Below are 19,772 nucleotides of genomic sequence, written 5' to 3' on the forward strand. Positions count from 1 at the left end.
TGGAATAACTGATTCTAGTGGCAGAATTTTAGCACAACAGGAGGGTTTTGTTTTGGGATACTGCATTCAGCCATTTCTTGGGAAACTGGGGATGAAGTAGTCATGAAGGATGTCCTTTGCATGATGTTCACTTGATGGACATGGGAGGGGGATCTGTCCTGTACAACTGCTCTTTAAGTGTCACGAGGCAAATCCTGAAGGGATGTGAATCCCAGACTCCATCTGTGGCTTATGCAGCTGCCAGCACCATTACTGAAGGTGCCTACCTTATTCTCACTCGCCATCTGTTCAAACCCTCTGCTTCTCATGATCAATCTCACTCTTTTCTCTGGACTGCCGAGTATTGCTAATTGAATTCTGGAACTTTCTATTTTCGGTGCATGATTGAGTCTTGTTAAGGGAAAATTTATAGTCATTGGGATTTGAAGGAGACTTACAGTTGCAGCTTCCTAATTAATGTTGCACTAAAATAAGGCCCTGAACTCTTATAGTAACTAATGAATGGTTGCATACACACAGTTACCTGAGCTTTCAGGAAGTCCTTGGACTTCTGCTCCCTCTCGTCGCTCTTGATCTGAGTCATGCGCACAAGGTTGAACACCAGTTCTCGCATGTTTTCTTGCTCCTTTAAAAGCTTGCTTTCTTCTGCAAGTTGTTGTTCTACTAACTTTGACTCACCTTCGGATAGAATTTTCTTTTGAAGAAAACAACATAAGTGCAACTTATTTGACTGAGGAAAAGAATAAGACTAGTATATGAACAACCCTTTTATTTCCTGTGTAGATTTATCTCATTAAAAGATACGGGCTGGAGTGAACTTGAAGATAAGGAAGGGCTAGGGCTGTAACTCTTGCCTGGCAAGCTCAAGGCTGTGGCTTGGATCCCTAGTACTACAAAAAAGGAGGATACTTTCTCACTGATAACTCTTTTTTTAAACGTCTTAAATTGCAATTATTAATGCATGTAATTATTAATGTAATTTTATATATTAATGGGTTTCTCACATGTCATTTCCATATAAACAGGTATCATGGTTTGGTTCACCCTCCCAACTGCCCTCACTTACCTTATCTTTCTTTTTCCCTCTCCTCCCCTAGTAGGATAACGCTTATTGATGAGGTTTTGTGGAGCAGAGTTAAAACACAACAGCTTTGTATTACCATTCTGAGATAGAAGCTCAGACAACAGCTGATATTAACCTGTTGGGCCAAATTCCTCTTAGCTACTTCAACTTCCTTATGGAGCTCCCTTCTTCTCTCAGACAGCACAGAATTATCTTTAGGGATAGCTTCAATCTGGAAAGCAAAGTTTAAATTTACTTATATAAGGCAGAAATGCTCTGTGCCACATAGTCAACCCCATCACATAGTTTTTAAAAATGGTAGACAAAAAATGATTCTTAATCTTACAGGAAATATCTATTATATGAGTATGCTTTATAAAACTGTGGCAAAGTAAAACACGAAGACCCACCAAAAATCTACATCTTGCTACCTGCAAATATTTTGTAATTTTAAAAAACATTACTATTAACAGCTGACATTTGTGGAGCATTGACTGTGTGGCAAGGTTCTAAGGGCTTATGTGTGTGACCTTTTTCAACCCTCACAATACCCCATGAGGTGGCAATGCTATTATCTCCAATTGAACGGAAGAGGAGAACGAGGCTTGAACCCATTCAAGCAACTTGCCAGTAGTGCAGCTATAAACCCAGCCAGTTAATCTCAGAGCCCATGACCGTACGCCTGCAGCATACTGCTGTCTAACTCATCATTCAAGGTCTTAGAAATGAGCCTCTACTATGACTGTTCAAGTAGCTGTTACTGATAAAATCTAAGCTCCTTTATGAAATCTTATAAGTTAAAGAAAAAAAAATGGAAGCAATTCATTAGTAACAGTGGGAATAGTTTGCCATTTAGATGTAGGTTGATGAGTGGTTGGAAGGTTTTCACTCAAAAGCAAAGCCTCTTAACTTTTTTTGCTGCTGTCTAAATCTTCACTATTCCATTTCTGTTGTTGACTTGCACTTTTGTCCTGTGTTAAAGTACTTTGGAGAGAATAGTTTATGAGGAATCAGGTAGCAGTTGGTGGGGAAGAGGTGCCATCCACGACCACAGGAAGAGTCACCCTGGGGTGCTTATTGCTTACTTGACTTTGGACCTTTATATAAGTAGTACATGACCCCAGTCTGATATGGTTTATTTCCTGCTGTGACAGCACACACTTCTAGGCACCAGGGTTGAACACTGGCTAAAACCTGCCCAAAGTGGGGACCATCATGCTGTCAGTGATTTAAAGTCCACATAACAGTATCTTTCTGAGAGTCAGCTACTATTTTAAAGTAGCTAAATTGTGTCTTTGGATGCCCCATCGTCCATGAACCAGTATGTGCCCTCGGTACCATCTTCTGTGTCCTCAGGGGCCCTGCACTGTCCCGTTTCCCATGGCCTTGCCTACCGTAGACAGCCAGCTGTTGAGAAGCACACACTTGGCTTAGGAAGGTGAGACATGGTCTTATGAGAACCATATGCAATATATAGAATCCTGTGGTTTTAGCAGATCAATAAAGGGAGAACTCAACTTAGATTTGAATAATTGGGGAAGACTTCATGGAAGAGGTAAGAAGTCAGTAAATGAAGTTAAGCCCTCCTGGACAGCAAAGTCCAAAAAGCATCCTGGTTCCTATCTAGTTCTCTGCTATAAGTGGGCCAGGAGTGGGCAGCTCCTCATGCACTGCTCCCAAGGGTAGACAAATATGCATATGAATGCCACCTGGAACTAGGAGAGCATGTAAGGTTTGACAGAAAAATCCAATGGGTGCATGCTCACTAGCTACTATGTCAACTAAAGGATTCCAGCTCATTTTCCTGGGTTGAAGTGTCAGCCATTTTGATTTTTTCCACTGTTTTGAAGTACAAATAACACTTTGTTGAGTTGTATTCATTTTTAAATTCTAGCTGGTGCTTTTCTGAGACCTTTTAAAATTCTGCATAAAAACCCAGCTCTCTAGTTTCAGCAGGAATTACATATGCTTGATTAACAAGGTGAGCCATTGGTATCAGAGTCTACTGGTTGCCTGGACCACACCTACCCTCCACTTTGATGTTATTTACAGAACTTCACTGTTGTTCAAAGTTGCCAGACTCCTTTGCAGCTGGAGGTGACTGTATGACCCAGGACAAACAAATGAAATATAAGTGGAAGTCTTCTGGGTAGAGCTCTTGGCAAGTGACTGTTTTCCTTGCCAAAAGGCTACTACCTGCCTTTTGCTCTCTGCTCACCCCTTCTTGGGTGAGCTTATGCCCAAATGTGGAATGGTCATCTTATGACCATGGAGAAAAATATATATATATATACACAAAGGTGACAAAAAAATGGAGCTAAAAGAATCCTGGGCATTTTGTGCTATGAAATGAGCTGCTGTGCCTGTCTGGGCTTTTTATTATGTGAATGAAACAACCCCCTATTTAGGGAAGCCACTGTAATTTTCTATTACTTCTTGAAGCCAAATTGCAAACCTAATTATTGTTTGTTTTCAAAGGAAATCTTCCTAAAGTAACCTAGAAAATAGGCTATAGTTGGCTCAAGTCGCCACTGATACAGGTGGAAAAAAAAATCTATCAACTATCAAAGTTCTAATTGTGTGGTGTGAGTTGAGAGGTTTATGATTAGTTTTGAGCCTCAAATTGCATATATCAGCAGGTTTTGTAAACTTTAGTTCTTAGGTTTGGTTTTTATAGTTTGGCATTTTGTACTTGTGTTTACTGTAACCAAACTAACCATAGAAATGTGTAAAGTAAGAACTGAATCATCTTCTGCGCCTCACCTCCACTACCAGTGCTGGCCCCAGGAGTCACTGTTAATAATTTGGGATCTGTTCTTTAAGATATTGAACACTTATCTGCGACTTCATAAGGAACTTGTCACTATTCTGTTGCTGTAAACATCCCAATTATTTGATATCAGTGAACCTCAGGGTAAAGTGTTATTTTTTTGATATTTTTCTAAACTATTCCAGACATTCACTCATATTTTGAGTTTCTCCTGGTCAAATGCCATGAGAAAACAAACAGCTGTCTCTGGGGAAATAAATTCTGAAGAATAGCTGAAGCCCTGCGTGCTTACCTTTATCTCTTTCCGTTTTGGATTGCATGCAAGTATGAAAGGTCCAATGGGAGTGACTGGCCTGGCCCACTCCTATTTTCAAGTATTGCCAGCTGTGGGAAGTAGCCAGGCTAAATAGAAGCCATAAGATCAAAGAGGAAGCTAAATATCTCACTGCAACTGTACTAGGGCAATCACAGACTTTTCTTGAAATCAACAAAGAAAGAGGACTTGATACATTTTAATTTCTTTTAGTTTTGAAGTACAAATAACACTTTTCTATGGGTGTTAGTTTGTGAACTTAATAGCTGTAGTGTCACTATATAAATAGCTTTTATTTGTTGAAATCTGAACCGCTAGAGCATTCTACTGTAAACTCTTCTTCAGTCAAGGGCTATTCCTTATACACTTTTGTCTAGCCAGATCAACCTGTAGTGATAAGCCTCACCATTGGAAAGTTCCCAGTTAGCTCAGTTAGCTTGATAGTGTCCCAAATAGCCAAGGTCCATAGTACATTGGAGGAGAATTTCTAATAAGAAAGGGACAAAAACAAACAAAAAAGCAAAGCAAAACCAAAAACAACAAAATTCAAGAAAAAGTAATTTGAAAATAATAAACTATATGCAGGTGGAGGAGGGAAAAAGGAGGAAGAGGATGAGAGAAGAAGCAGCCACTAGTACTTTTTTAATAAGAGAAGATACGAAATACAAGTAACGATACTATAAAAAAGATACATTCAGAAAACCAAAAGAGCTCATGGAAATATAAACTATGACAGCAGGATTAAAGAGTAGAAGAGCTTGCAGGAAAAGTTGAGGATTTCTGAGGTTCATCAATAGGATGTGATGGTGCAGTCTTCTTCATAGGAGTACAAGCCATAGTCTTACCCTAACTACAACATTTTCTTCAGTATGTAATGGAAGGAAGGCACTATTTACCAGCACAATCTACTTGCACATTTGTAATCATGTGTATTCCTTGCAATAACCCCAGTTGAAAGGTTTGGAAGCACCTAACAGAGGAAGGAGTTCCATGAATATAGGATCCAAACCTGACTGCAAGACTGAAAGCTGGAGCTCCAGAGTCAGGGGTCACAATCACCCTGAGCACTGAAGATGGAGTCACAAAGAGACAAAAATAAAATTTAAAACCAGTGATTTAAAACCGACGTTAAATCAGAGCAAAGACAGATGGAATTCCTAGAAAACTGCAAATAAAGGAAAAAATGTAGCATATATAAAGCAACATATTTACCTGTTGAGAGGATAATGATGATGTCACAATCTTTCACATTGTCTTAGGTTTAGAAAGAGAATAACCTCCCGGATTAATGATATTCCAACCCTTAAAACATGATGATGAATGTCAGCACAAAATCCCTGGAGCTACTGTTTTAATATTTAGATACTAGGTCTTATTTCTTTTCCATGCCATGTGGAAGTCAATAGTAGCCAAGTTTAAATACAGAGGTATAGTGTAATGTGTAATGTTATTACAAGAGAGTGTGATATCTTTAATTAAGAAATCCTCCAGTTTGGCATGGCACCCTACACAGTCATTAAAAGATCTGATGGATTTGCCTAACACCAGCAAAGTCCCTATGCCTATGCCAGGTTCATGGAGCCTAGCCTTGGCAAATGCTCAGGGAGAGCAAAATCTACCCATCTCTCCTCACCACGAGGTGATTGTGCCTTTGTGGAATTTGCTTCTCACAACTCTTGTGTGATTTGAAAATATATGATTTTTATTTTTATTCTGTGTTTGGCTGTTATGGTGGGAAGTATGGTCCATCACAATATTTAATACTTTAATTGAAAGTAGAACTAGCAAAATTATATCTTTTTGTTTATTTGTTTTTGGCAGTGCTGGGGTTTGAACTCAGGGCCTCATACTTGCTAGGCAGGCACTCTACCATTTGAGCCAGTCCACCAGCCCGCAAAATTATATCTTATATAATTATTATTGTGCTGGGTGGGGGGTACACTGTGGCATTTATAAAACTTCTTACAATACATCAAATCTATATAATGCTTATATGTTCCTTCTATGATACTTATCTCCATTTTCTGGTAGTAGAATGCTTAACTCTGTTCAGTGTGTATCGTCCTTTAGGAACCAACCTTGTGACTTCCATCAATGTGTAACCATTTTTGAGACCACTAAGAAGTACTACTCTAGTGACAAATAATCTTACTGGTTCTACGTAGGTTACTTTAGTCTGCACTTCAAAAAAGAATGCTTTGTTGATTCACCATTAGAAAAATACTGAACAGACTAAATTTACTAACTATTAGAATCACTAAAATTGGTTACTAAAGTCAATGATAATTTTTGTCCTATTTAAAAAAAAATTGGAGTGGTTACTTGGTCAATAAGCAGGGATTGCTTCATCAACACAAACTACACTTGCTGCTTTTAAGAGGCTTCTGCTGAGAGAGAGAAATCAATTGTGTACTCAGGACCAGTAATATGGGTCTTCTACCTTGCTTGCTCTATAACCAAAGGGTAAACTTACCCAGCTGCTTATCCCCAGCTTTTACCTTTATTACGTTATGTTTTCAATTGACTTAATAAACTGCAGGATCTGTAAAAAGAGGCTCCTGCTCATCACATCTAGGTTTCTACCAATCCTTTGAACAAATGTACCCACTATTTACTATACATCTTACTATGATTGAGATGCAGTGGCCACAAGGTCTGTGTTTGTCAATTTAGCATCCTGATGTTTGGGCTCAGGTGGAATAGCTTGTAGTAAATCAATGTTTCTAACAAGAATAATTTAGAAAGTTGGATTAAAACACATTTGCAGGCATTAGAGTTGCAAGGGTGGATAAAGTCTTCAAAGGTTCTAACCCTGTCCAAGAAGTAGTAAAAGTATTAATTTAATTGGGCTCTCCTAAATCAAGGATGACTGCTCTTTCTGGTAACCACCCAAAGAATAGGAAAAGAATGCAAACCTAACTAATGCATTTCTAAAATGAGGAAAACAAAACAACATAAAGCTATTCAATCCAAATGACAGAAATACAGGAGAGAAAGTGAACCATAAAACATACAGGACAAAGAGAAAGCAATAGTATTATCATATATATGAGTTCAAGCATATCCACAATGCCATTAAGTGTTAATTTTTGGACTGAGTAAGAGAAGTAAAAGGTGTATCTTTACGGAACAGATTTTGAAATGTATGTGCTGTGTCTGAGTCACATGTAAATGAGGACACAGAAAGAGTGAAAATCAATGGATGAAAAAGAAAATACAAAATCTAACAGCAAAAACAGTGGCTGATAATATTGTATTATTATCAGAGAAAATAAACTTTTAGATCAAAAAACTTTATTGGACTTAAAGATATAACAAAAATAAAAATCAACCTACCTGTTGAAATTGCAATTAAGTTATGGAAAATATACAAGAAATGTAAACAGCTGTTCTCATTTTTTTTGCAAAAGAATAAAAAACACATTTTGCTTCCTTGAGATAGAAAACTTTGAAAAAGATTATGAGTATCACCTGACAGTACCAAATCTTAGTTATTTGTAACACTCATAACCCTAACTGATTTTTCACAACCCTTATGTAAAGTTGATCTTTCAGTCATGACAGGCTATGATGCTGCAGAGATAAGTAATCCCCAAATATCATGACTTCAAACAACAAAAAGCTATTTCTTACAAAGTCTGTGACTGATTAAAATGATGGTCTAAGACCATTATTCCCAGCTGCTCCCATCTTACAACCCCTCCATCTCATCACATACTTCCAAAGTTACTCAAGAAAGGGGACAATTGCTGGAGGGTCTCACACTGGCCATTACATGGCATGACACTTTTGTTCACAATTCATTGACCAGAACTAGTTATATTGCCCTGTTTGACTCCTAAGGGTACAAGGAAGTATAAACCTTCCATGGGTGCAAAAGGAGAGAAGCAGGCATAGGTTAGGATCAGACGTGTCCCCGTAGTAGGAGATTCCTATTTAAATTTCCATGAGGTCTTGGAGCATGGCAATCCCAAGACAATGGGAAGGTTCTGTTCATCTCATAAATCAGATCTCTTTTTCACCTAAGGATGTACTAACCCAGGCTCTGGCACAATAATGTAACCCTGTCAAGGACGGTCTGTCTTTTCAGTAGTACTTAGTCCTTCAGCATAGGGAGTACTAAACCAAGAGAAGACAGGCAATAGCCCAAACCCCTCACCTGGGAACACAGAGGTAGTAAGAAGGTAACAGCTTTCTTGCACATCCTCTAACTGAAGTCCACCTCTGATAGTGCACAGACTTAGAAAGAAGCCTGACATTGGACTCTGGTTTGCCCTTGGCTAGTTGGAGCTGGTTACCAACTGACTGTTGATGTTTACATGATTTGATCTGGTGCTTAACTTTCATAATCTGCCATGACACCATGCTGTGTCTGACTCTTTTAACTGATAAAGATGATGATGCACTTGGCCCACTCTATTGTGAACCATCTAGCTCCTCTAAGAACAGGCCAGCCTAACTATTGCCTTGGCCAGGCTGATGACTGATTGAAATAAGATATTTTTCCAGTCTTGGGCTAGAAAAAGAAGACGAAAAACATTACAGGACTGTAAATACTATAATAGGTTTGATGCATTTGAAAGTTGCCTTTTCACTGTTACTTTTTTCCTTTCTCATTCTTTCTCTGTTGATTGGCAAAACAAATTCCTAAACAATTTTTTATCTCAAAAGATAGCAATGAGTTTACAAACCAGATGATGGTTTATGGCACCCACCTCTAATAGAAGCCTTTGATGCATGGCTTGAGTTTGAGTGAGTGCATCCAAAGACACTTTCAAGAGTAGCTCCATCTTTTTTAAACTTCGAAAATCTCGTTCTTTCTCCCTTTGCTTGCAAGAAAGTTCATCATGGTAGTTCTGCTTATCAATGAGACTGTTCCGTAAGTTGAGGTCCAAGATCCCTCTGTCCAGGGAAACGGAGAGAATGAAAGTGGTTCGTCATCCCTACATGTTTTTCAAACTTATCATGAGTCCAGGCTTAGTATAGACATCCAGAACTATTCTCATGTTAGAATCAAATTGTAAATAATGCCCAAAGCAACCAGGTTTGTGAGTTGGTCTTATTTTTAAATTGTAGTCTTATAAAACCTCCAAATGTAATAAAAAAAATTAACAGATGGAAACCCTCAGTTTCTCTGAAATTTTGCTTAAAAGTAGGAAGTAGGGGTTGGGAAAATAACTCAATGTGAGACCACTTGCTTGGGTGAGACCCTACATTCCATCTCAAGCCTGGAAAAACAAAGTAGGAAGTAAAATACTCACAGGGAATTACACCATAAAATTGCTCCCATTCGGAAAAAGCTGAGATTACTTCAGAAATTTTTCAGTAAAATCTCTGAACTACACAGCACATTCCTGTTATATAATTTTTCAGGGGTACATTTCAGAAACTTACAGCATACAGTGGATTTTGTCCTTAAATATGGAACCAGAGAACTATGAAGAATTATGATTAAAGGATAAAAAAGTACTTCGAAGTGCTTTGTTTATTTAAAATTCTATAAAAATGCTTATTGAATCTACATAAAACTATTTGAATTTATATATATATATTTTGGCAGTACTGGCATTTGAACTTGGGGCCTCACACTTGCTAGGCAGGTGCTCTTACTACTTAAGCCATGTCTCCAGCCCTGACATCATGATTTGAGTCCTCAAAATACATTGAAGAAAAATTTAGATGGCAGAACACACATAAATACAACTAACCGTTCAGTCAGTGAAGATGCTTCATTCTCTCTGGTTAATTCCAACAGCTTGACCAGTTGGTTGTATTCTCGTTCTTTGACTTCAAGTAAGGCTCGTTTGCCTTCAACTTCCTTTATCACATCTTCCTTCTCTTCCATTATAGAACTAAGTTTGTTTTCCACTTTTTTTAGGGAGTCGTTTAACTCTTTGACTTCATATTCCAAAACAATATTTTTCTTTTCCATTTCTCTATAGTAGATACACACACACAGACACAGAGTTGTTGCCTTATTTTGAGCCCATGTTGTCATCGGAAGAGCTAGTAACAAACCCAGAGATCTCAGGAGTATGTGAAGACCACAGATGAGTGGAACTTAGGGAATATCTTCTCTGGGTACCACTGAGGGCAGAGATTTGCCCAGTTTCCCTCCTTCCTCCCTAAATCCTGAATGCTGCCATCTTCCATGATTCTACTCATCCTGACCATGTTACTGGAACTGACCTGAATTTATCAGTTTGGTGCTAGTGGGCTTGGTTTTTAGAAGTATTTCTACATCTTCTTCTCTTCTTTAGTCACCTGAGCAATCACATCGTTTCTCTAACATATTTATATCCTCACTTTTTTTTTGGTTCCTTGAAACCCTGATAATTTCTTCAAGGGCTTCCATATCCAAATCTGCTCTGAATGTCTGAGGTGTTATACATGTGAATAGGTGGTGAAATGAATAGTTCCTATAATTTGGGCTGCTGGCCAGCTAACGTCTTTCTGGGCCATGAAATTCTAACCATTTCAAATAATTTATCCCTACCTCTGTTAGAGTTAATTGGAGTTCTCCATAAAAATATGGCTTATAACTCAGAAACAGAATATTGACTCATAATTAAGACATAAAGATTATAAATAACTGTAATTTTCTGTACTTACTTAAAAAAAGAACTTGCTATATACAACCTAAATTTGGCCCAAAGCAAATATTTCTAAAATTGTAATTTCTAAAGACTATAGTGTATGCACACATTACTTGGGGGAAGGTAGGTTGGGGAGAGTTCAGAATAAAAATATTAAATCATACACTTTTCTGCGTGTTATTTTTTCTATGTCTTTTACAATTTGTACAGGAACAGTCTGATGGTGAACCACTTCATCCTAGTAAAGAAATAACAATCATGTTAACTTATGTAATCTTGGGCCAGAAACAATTAAGACAAGCAAATTAAATAGGAGAGACAAGGGAGTTATGATATGTAGAATTTTTACTGTCTGTCTTGCGTGGATTAATTATTCCACTCCACATTTACACTGACCTTATAAGATAGTTACTATTTTTAAAGAGGAGGTGACTGACTATGACAGTAACTAAAAAAGTTACTCTTTTTTCCTTCAGATGTCACTGGTTGAGCAGAGTACCTTGGACAGGGAATGGGGCATGGGAGGTGGAGGGAAGTAGGGAGCAAGCTATGACTAAGGACTAACTGATATGTTGATACAATAGCCCATCCCCTCTGGCTCTGGGGAACAGCCTCTGTACAGCAATTCAGATCTAGGGCTCTCCATGGTTCTAAGACTAGAGTTCTCCTACTGTAGAAACTGTATTTTGGCTCAGCTTCTTCCCCAGCTCAGTTCTGCTTCCCTCAAACTACTGAAGGATTCTCCTGAGAGCTTTCCCTCAATTGTTGTGTTATGCTCTGCTTTTAGGGAACCCTGCCTAAAACTCATGACTCTCCACAGTCACATAGCTAGCAAATGGCAAAGGCAAAATCAGAAGCTGAGTTTCTTTAACATCACTTTCCACCGTGCTCTGTGGATTCATGGAAGGTTCAGTTTAAGTCTTGTGGTAGGGGTTATAGAAGAGCACCTTCCTGCTTGAGGATTGTGCTGGACTCTGGGGCCTGCAGTCACACATGGGCAAGGAGGTGGAACACATCCCAGCCCTGGGATAGGGTGGGATGTTTTTCTGTGGAATTTTTCTCAATTCTGGAACAGATCCAAGTTTTGCAGAATGAAATTTGTACAATTTGGGAGTTGCTCTCAAATAAAAGAGTAAACAGTTACAAAAGTTAAATTAGGAATGGGTCCTTGGAAGAGACTCATACAAAGGATGTGCCTAAAGCTTAAACTTCACTGAGTTCCTGGCAAATCCATCTTTGCTCAATTGCTATATTCCAGGTAGCAGCTAGACACATGTTGACCAACTGCTCTAAGATGCTTAAGAAAAAGAGGTCAGAGAATATCATAACTATTCTAAAAGCCAATGAGTCCCAGATGTTGTTTTGACAACCCTAGGTTATGTAAATTGTTTTGAGAGTTATACATTTTTCACAATAAAATTATTTTTAATTCATTATCTCTGGAAACATAAATACAAGTTGCTTAGTTCTTTGTGATAAGAGGAAGTCAAGTGGAATCAAAGAGACAAGGATAAGATACTACTTATACATGAGAGCTTAGAATGTTTGGTTGCTCTTCAAGGAAGGATTTATGTTTGTGACACTCCTAAAATCAGAAAGTATTTGGGGAGGTCTGGAGAAGCCTATTCCCAGGCGTCAGGGCTTCAAATTAGAGCAATGTTGTCAAACATCCTAAAGCCTTTTGTGAATTCCCAGAGCATAGGTTGATTTGATAGGATCCATCACAATGCACATTTGACTTTGTGTGGCAATATCCCTCTGTGACAAACCTAACCTTGATCCCTACCTATTTTTACATCCATAAGGTACAATGTTTAAATATCTGTGAACATTCAATAACATACCTTTAGGACAACCTGATATTCCAACAATTCCTCTAGTTCTTTCTGCTCCTTTAGTAATTGTTTTTGCTTAGATACTACATCCTCCCGTAAGTTTTTAATTTCTAATTTCTTCTGTATTATTTCTTTGTGCAGTTCTTCAGTGCTTTCTTTCAGAATTTTCATTTTCTTCTCCATTTCCTTTAAAAGTCATGAAAATGGCCAAAGTATAGAGTCTGAGAAAACATTTATTTACCTGAAAATTGAACTAAACGTCAGTTCACTCACCATTTTGATTGGATTTGTTTTGGGGCTCGTGAATGAATCCTTACAAAGTTCAATGCAACTTATGATTGCTGACATTTTCAATAAGGGCCTGGTAATTATGCTGCATGTTTAATTAAACATTTTACACTTGATTTGAATCTTTTTTAAACTAATGTTTCATATTTAAATGTTTTATTTCTGAGTTTTTTAAAAATTTCATACCATTAATGAAAATATCCATTCTGTTTTCTTATAGCTTTGTGATTTGACACAATTAGATGTAAATAATCTTTGTATCTCTGGCTTTTGGTTAACCTGGGTCACTGAGATCCAAAGATAAATGGGTTCATATTTGGGGTGGTGAACTTCACCCCTCTTAGCACTTTTATTTTCTTATTAATATTACTTTTCTAGTTTCTACAACTTCTCTCCAAATACCCTCTAGCTCAGATTCCAGAAGAAATGATTAGCATGTTTTATCATCTAGAGAATGTTTGACTTATGGGAGAAAAGCTTTCTTATACTCAGAAAGTCTACATGGTACTAATGAGTAAGTGGATGGATCCATTTGGCCTATTCTGGGCTTTCTGCACAGCTCCTGTCTTCCTATGCTGCCAGAAGAGAATAAAATTATCATCTTGTTATGACTTAAATATGAAATAGCATCCCATAGGCACACGTGTCAAATGCTTAGTCCCCAGCTGATAGCACTATATTAGGAGGTCCTGGAAACTTTAAGAGGTAGGGTCTAGCTAGAGGAAGTAGGTTACTGGAGGAATGACTTTGAAGGTGAATCCCCAGTCCCTTTCTCCCTTTCTGCATCCTGTCCACCATGAGGTGAACATTCTCTTCTTCCACATGTTCCTGCCACCATGATGTTCTCACCATGAGCCCAGAACCAATGGAGACAAGTGACCATGGACTAAACCCTCTGAAACCATAAGCCAAAAAAAATCTTTCCTTCTTTGAGTTGTTCTGTCAGGTAATGTGGTCACAGCTCTGAAAAAGTAACTAATATACCTATAAACTGGAATAAAAGTCATAGGTTTTTTTTCCATAAAACTCTATGTTGTAAATGGTGGTTAGATGTACTTACACAAAATAATATTTTACTAAATGCTAAATAGGCTTTTGGGTGCTGGCCATGAAATTAAACCGTCAACAACAGGCTTTTGAAATATAACCATTCAGAAAAAGGGAAGTAATGCAAAGTATGATGATCTATTTACTCTTTATGACAGATCACAAAAAATGGCCATAAATTCCTCTTGTTCCCCAGGGTATGCATGCAGTGTGTCTGTGCCATTCTTCCCATTAAGAGGGAAGTCTGCCTTCTCTAGACTTGGCCACATGTACTGTTTTGACTAATGGGATCTTACCAAAAATGATTTAAACAGAGGCTCAAAAACTTATGTGTTGGGATTTGCCCTCTCTTGAGGCTTGAAACCCTTCCACTATCATGTGATCAACTAATAACCTGTGACCTCAGACCTGCTAATCTGCCATGTGACTGACACACAGTTGAAGCCATCCTAGAGCACCCACCCCAAGTATGCCAGCTCAGCTCAGAAGAACTGCAGAAGAAATGACTGCTGTTTTAAGCCACTATGTTTATGTTCTGGGATGGTTTTTCAGGAATAGATAACTGGTATATTATTTTTATAAAAATTTCTTGTAATAACTTGAGATGTTCAGAAAGCTATAAGAGTAATAGCTAGAGTGAATAATGTTTTTAAGTGTCAACCACAGGAACATTTTTTCTTCTGGAAAAAAAGCAGATATTGTCTAGCTGAATGCAACCTAAGTTAGATGCCAAATTACCAAAGCCTAATAGGCATCATTTATATTTACTCCAGAAGTTATGTAGACATTCCTTTCAGCATCACCAAAAGCTACAAAGTTGTGGTCTTTCAAATGTTTCAGGGTATGTTTGTTATAACAAAGGTTATTATCTTTAAAAGGGATGTGTGACTCCAACTGCATTTAATAAAATCTCGATCATCTACTACTTACCCCTGGCTTAGGTATCTTCTCAAATTCCTTTACTATGAGGCTCTTTTCCTCCTTTAAGCTGCCAAAAAAAAAAAAAATCAAGTTTGATGACATGCAGAAGAGTAAGTTCTTTCTATACTAATAGCTTTCTGGGTTTTTTTTTTTTTTTTTTTTTTGCAGTAGTGGGGTTTGAACTCACAGCCTCACACTTGCTAGGCAGGTGCTCTACCACCTGAGTCATTCCACCAGCTATTATACTAATAACTTTCTATTTTGTCTCTCAGGCTTGTCTGCAGGCATTCTGGGGTCCATTCTTTATGACAGCTCCTGACTCCCACAGGCCCACCCTGGTTCTTTCTCCTTCCCACACCCTCCCACCACTGTGTGCACACACCCATGAGGCAGTTATCTCAGCGTGGTGTAACTGTGTGGGAGTATGGACCTCCCTCTAGGCTCAGGCTCCTTCCAGGCAGGCTCTGGGCCTTGTCTTCTGCACATGACCTGATCCAGTGCCTGCCCAGCTTACTACCACAGCCTCCCAGTGGATCTGCCTTGCCCATTAAAGGCAATTCTCAGCTAGCACTTTTAGCAACATAAGCAAGATCCTATCACCTTCCTGATCAACACCTTCCCTGCAAACTGGATCAAAATGTAAACTCTTTTCCCAAGCTTACAGGGCTCTGCATCATTTACCTCTCGTCTCACTGCCTGCCACTCGCTGGCTCAGGCCACAGTGGTCTTCTTGCTAAACTTGTTCCTACCTCAGGGCCTCTGATCCTTCATCTGGTTTGCTATTTCCACAGATCTTTGCATAGCTCAAGGAGATCTGTATCTAGTGTCACCTTCTTGTACAGGCACCAGACCATCCTGTCTAACACAGCACCGACATTTTCATCACTCTTTCCTTGACCTGCTTTGCCTTTTTTTTTTTTTTTGGTTTTATTTTATTTATTTTGTTTAATCATATTGATGGTTTTGGGGTTTGAACTCTCGGCCTCATGCTTGCTAGGCAGGTGCTCTACAACTTGAGTCACTCTACCAGCTCTCAAGATAGGGTTTTGAGAACTATTTGCCTGAGCTGACTTTAAGCTGTGATCCTCCTGATCTCTGCCTCCTGAGTAGCTAGGATTATAGGCGTGAGCTACCAGCACCCAGCTTATTTTTTGAGACAGAGTCTCACTATGTAGACTTAGTGAGCCAAGGCTGTCCTCAAACTCACAATCCTCCTGCCTCAGCCTTCCAAGTGCTGGTTAACAGGTGTGCACCACCATGCCCAGCCTTGCTTTACTTTTCTGAATAGTATTCATCACTATATTATATTATGTACTTATTTCTCCACCAGAAAACTTAGCCCCATGAGGGCATGGACTTTGTTCTATTTAGCAATAAATATCACAATTGCCTTCAAAAGTGTTTGAACATAGTTGACACCAGTATATATCTATTTGAATACACAGAATGACTGAAGTTAGTTTTAATCTTCACATTCATTACTTGAAGTAACACAGCTGATGTGCTCAATGATACAAGGATACACATATAGAAATATATGTTCACCCAGAATGACTTGCTGTACCACATTCTTCTACATTCACATTAGAAAAAGCTTCATGGCAATCACGGGAGGAAAACTCTAAAGTTGATCAAAGATGGGAAGAAGTGGTTTGTCAAGAGCTCACTTCAGGTTTGATGTGATGATTTTATTCCTAAGGGGTAATATTAGAGAGCAACACCACAGAGAAAGTCAGAGAACATTGGAATTAGCACTAACAGAGACCCAGATGTGGCTGGGACATGGATATCCAAGGGATTATATTCTTTTACATTTTGTTTCCATTCCAATTAAAAACTCTGACCTGAACTCATAAGAAGACTGGGTGGGCATACATTGTCTACAGTTCTATGTCATGGTCGTTCAGTTAAGTCCATAAGAATCTGCCTTTGGCCTCTGTGACAAACACATTGCCGCATATTCTTCACACTGTTTTCCCTTCCTGGATACACAGGACTACATTTTACAGCTCCCCTGTGTTTGGAATGGGGCCATTGGGTGAATTCTTGCCAATGGAAGGTGAATGGCAGTAAATATCACCTGTCTTCCCAGTCATCCTGAATTTAGAAGGCATGTGATCCAGTTGGCAAACATACAGGATGGAGGCAACATGACTTTCACGGGTCTGTGCTGTGAGCCAGAGGCAAAACTTTATGGTCATTCTGCAAACATTTTAAGTTTTGTTGTTGTTGCATAGTCTAGGTGAAGCCTAACTTCTTTTTTTATTCTCCATGCTGTTTTCACATATTCAATTATAAGTAATGACTTCCAAACTGTTCAGAATTCCTTGGAGCTCCAGATTTTTATTCTCAAATTATTGTTGGGTAATTCCAGTTGTCTATATATGGAAAACCTCTTAAGTTAAACTTCCTTATCTTCCCTTCCGAAACTTGCTGTTTTTCTATTCCTTGTCACTCAATGATGCTTCAGTTCACTTAATTTTCAAATTTATAAGCCTGGGAGTCATTCTTGAAGCTTCTCCATTTTCAGGATTTTTGTCTTTAGCGTTCATAAGTTTTATGGTGAGTTTGAGTGTATTTCTTTAGATTTACCCCATTTGGAGTTCATTGAGCTTATTGAATCTGTGATCTTTCACCAGGTTCACTGACTTGTGTCATCTCCAGTGTTACCGATTCATTTATTGAGTTTAAAAATTTTTACTTACTCTATCTTTCAGTTCTAAAACTTCCATGTCAGAGTTCTTTACATGTTTTATTTGTTTTCTGAGACTTTCTGTTTTTCCATTTGTTTCAAAGGTGTTTGAAATTGTTTGAGTATATCTTATAATTAAAACACCTCTATCATCTCAATATTGATATATGTGGATTGTCATTTCTTATACAAGCTGATATTTTTCTGGCTCTTTGTATGTGGAAAATTTTGGATCTTAACCTAGGCATTTGAACATTATGGAATGAGATGCTGGGTCTTATTTACATTCAATGAAAACTGTTGATATTTTTGGTTTAATAGACCTAGTAAGGTTCAGGTCAAAAGGTCCAGTCAACATTCTGGGGGCTATGGTTTTAATACCAGTTCAGTTTTCAACACCTTTGCAGTGCTATCCAGATCTTTCCTCTGTGTGTGCCATCCGTGGACAAGTTTGAGACCTAGAAAGTAAACCACCTAGTCCAGTCCTCACAGTCTTTGGTAAGCTGTTTAGGACCAAATTCACAAATGCAGAGCATGAGGGTGAGCCCAGAAGATCATACACAACTCAGTAGGTTCACTTTTACAAGCTCTTCTCTCTACACATCTCTTTAGTAGTATTTGGATACTTGGATCTTCCCGCTTTTTGACCTTCAGCCAGAAAAGTGGAGATTTGGTTGCTTTGTGTTCCATGTAGTTCTGCAACTGAGCTCGTATGTGGCTGGGGCCAGGCAGTAAGACAGAAAGAGAGAATGAAAAAAGTAAGCGAAGGGAATGTTCCTATTACCCTGGGAATGATAACTCCCAGAATCCAAAGGTTCTCTTCTCTCAGGATTTATCTCCCATAGGTTCCCATTGCGTGTGGTCTTTGCATTGTCACTTCAGTATTGCTTGGGAGCTGAGGTGAAAATGTAAAGAAGAACTAAACAAAATAAAGCAGGAGGCTCTGCACACTCTCAGAGCATTATGGGTTTCCTTCCTGCTCCTTTAGCCAGAACTCTAGGGCTTTTCCTAGAACTCTCTCTGCCCAGGTCAAAGTCTACTTCTGGATTTCAGGGCTGGCATTCAGATGAGGGGTATCAAAGGGGAAAATGATAATTTTACCATCAGTTCAATGGTACTTTGATTTCTGATCTTCTTTCCCAATCTGTCTGCTATTATTTATTTCTCAGAGTTCTCAAATGTATGCTACATGCATTCCATCCAGTTTTATACTTATGTTCAGACAGGATAAAGTAAAAGCTAATCACCACTGAAAATCAAGACTAACAACAGAAATCTAAAACATTAGGATGTATAATGAATGGGAAGATATGGTTTGATTTAGTGATGAGAATAATATAAAAACTGAGAACATTTATATTTTTATTTTAATGATTTGGGTGAGATGACATGCTTATATGAGATTTTGGAACTTGCTTCAAATAGGGTTAGGCTGAATGTTCTAAATAAAATAAATAATAATGAGCTGGATACAATTGCTTGTTTATTTTTTTTCTTCCAATAACAGCATTTTGAACTCCACTTTGTACACTAGACTTTCTGAAGAAATCTAAGAGAAATAGTCCATTTTTCTTGTTGTTCTGCATTTAATGGTTGTTAAGTGTCCAAGAAGTCCTAGATTTTCCAAATATGACCAACACAAACTTTAAAATATACACAAAATACCTATGGAATAAAAGTAGGGAACGCACAGAATATTATTTCCAGTGGTTATAATGCATTAAGCAGATCCCATGGGTCAGTAGATCAGAGAACATGGGGCCAATGGTATCTGTATACCAGGTTTTATTTTTATTTGCAATAGTGTAGATTAAGGTTAGTTCACATTGAATTAAATATAGGTTAATTGTCCCAGGAATAAACTGAAGCTGTTTTTTTCAAAGCTTTGTATATTTATACCTTTGCTTTTAGAGCTTGCAAAATTGGAGATATTTTAATTCTCAGATGTTGATACTTCACTAGTCCTGCATACACCAGGGGGCAGTAGTGTGCTGCCAGCCTTTGGTTATAAAGGCAACCTGAGAGTCCTAGGGTTTCAAAATGGTGACCTGAAGTTATCCTATTAAGATTTGACTTACAGTCTTTTCTTTTTTATTTATTTATTTATTTATTTATTTATTTATTTATTTATTTATTTTTTATTATTCATATGTGCATACAAGGCTTGGGTCTTTTCTTTAAATATAAAATGATATTTTGTAACCATACATGCATGGAAATATCACAAGAAAACCAATGCATAGCTAT

General features: G+C 38.1%; 1 protein-coding gene across 5 annotated transcripts in view; it reads right to left on the bottom strand.

Annotated features, from left to right (window-relative positions):
- The window catches only part of Ccdc146 (coiled-coil domain containing 146), a 130,951-nt gene that overhangs the window by 16,137 nt on the left and 95,042 nt on the right, over nt 1–19,772 (bottom strand). For all 5 annotated transcript variants that reach the window (XM_074064905.1, XM_074064904.1, XM_074064907.1 and 2 more), the window contains 7 exons: nt 14,843–14,900; nt 12,587–12,763; nt 10,907–10,980; nt 9,855–10,082; nt 8,862–9,048; nt 1,200–1,295; nt 524–694 (listed from right to left, as the gene is read on the bottom strand). In XM_074064905.1, the coding sequence (XP_073921006.1) occupies nt 524–694; nt 1,200–1,295; nt 8,862–9,048; nt 9,855–10,082; nt 10,907–10,980; nt 12,587–12,763; nt 14,843–14,900 (991 nt within the window). The remainder of the gene's footprint in view (nt 1–523; nt 695–1,199; nt 1,296–8,861; nt 9,049–9,854; nt 10,083–10,906; nt 10,981–12,586; nt 12,764–14,842; nt 14,901–19,772) is intronic.

The sequence above is a fragment of the Castor canadensis genome, chromosome 2 (assembly GCF_047511655.1).
Source record: "Castor canadensis chromosome 2, mCasCan1.hap1v2, whole genome shotgun sequence".
Taxonomy (NCBI): domain Eukaryota; kingdom Metazoa; phylum Chordata; class Mammalia; order Rodentia; family Castoridae; genus Castor; species Castor canadensis.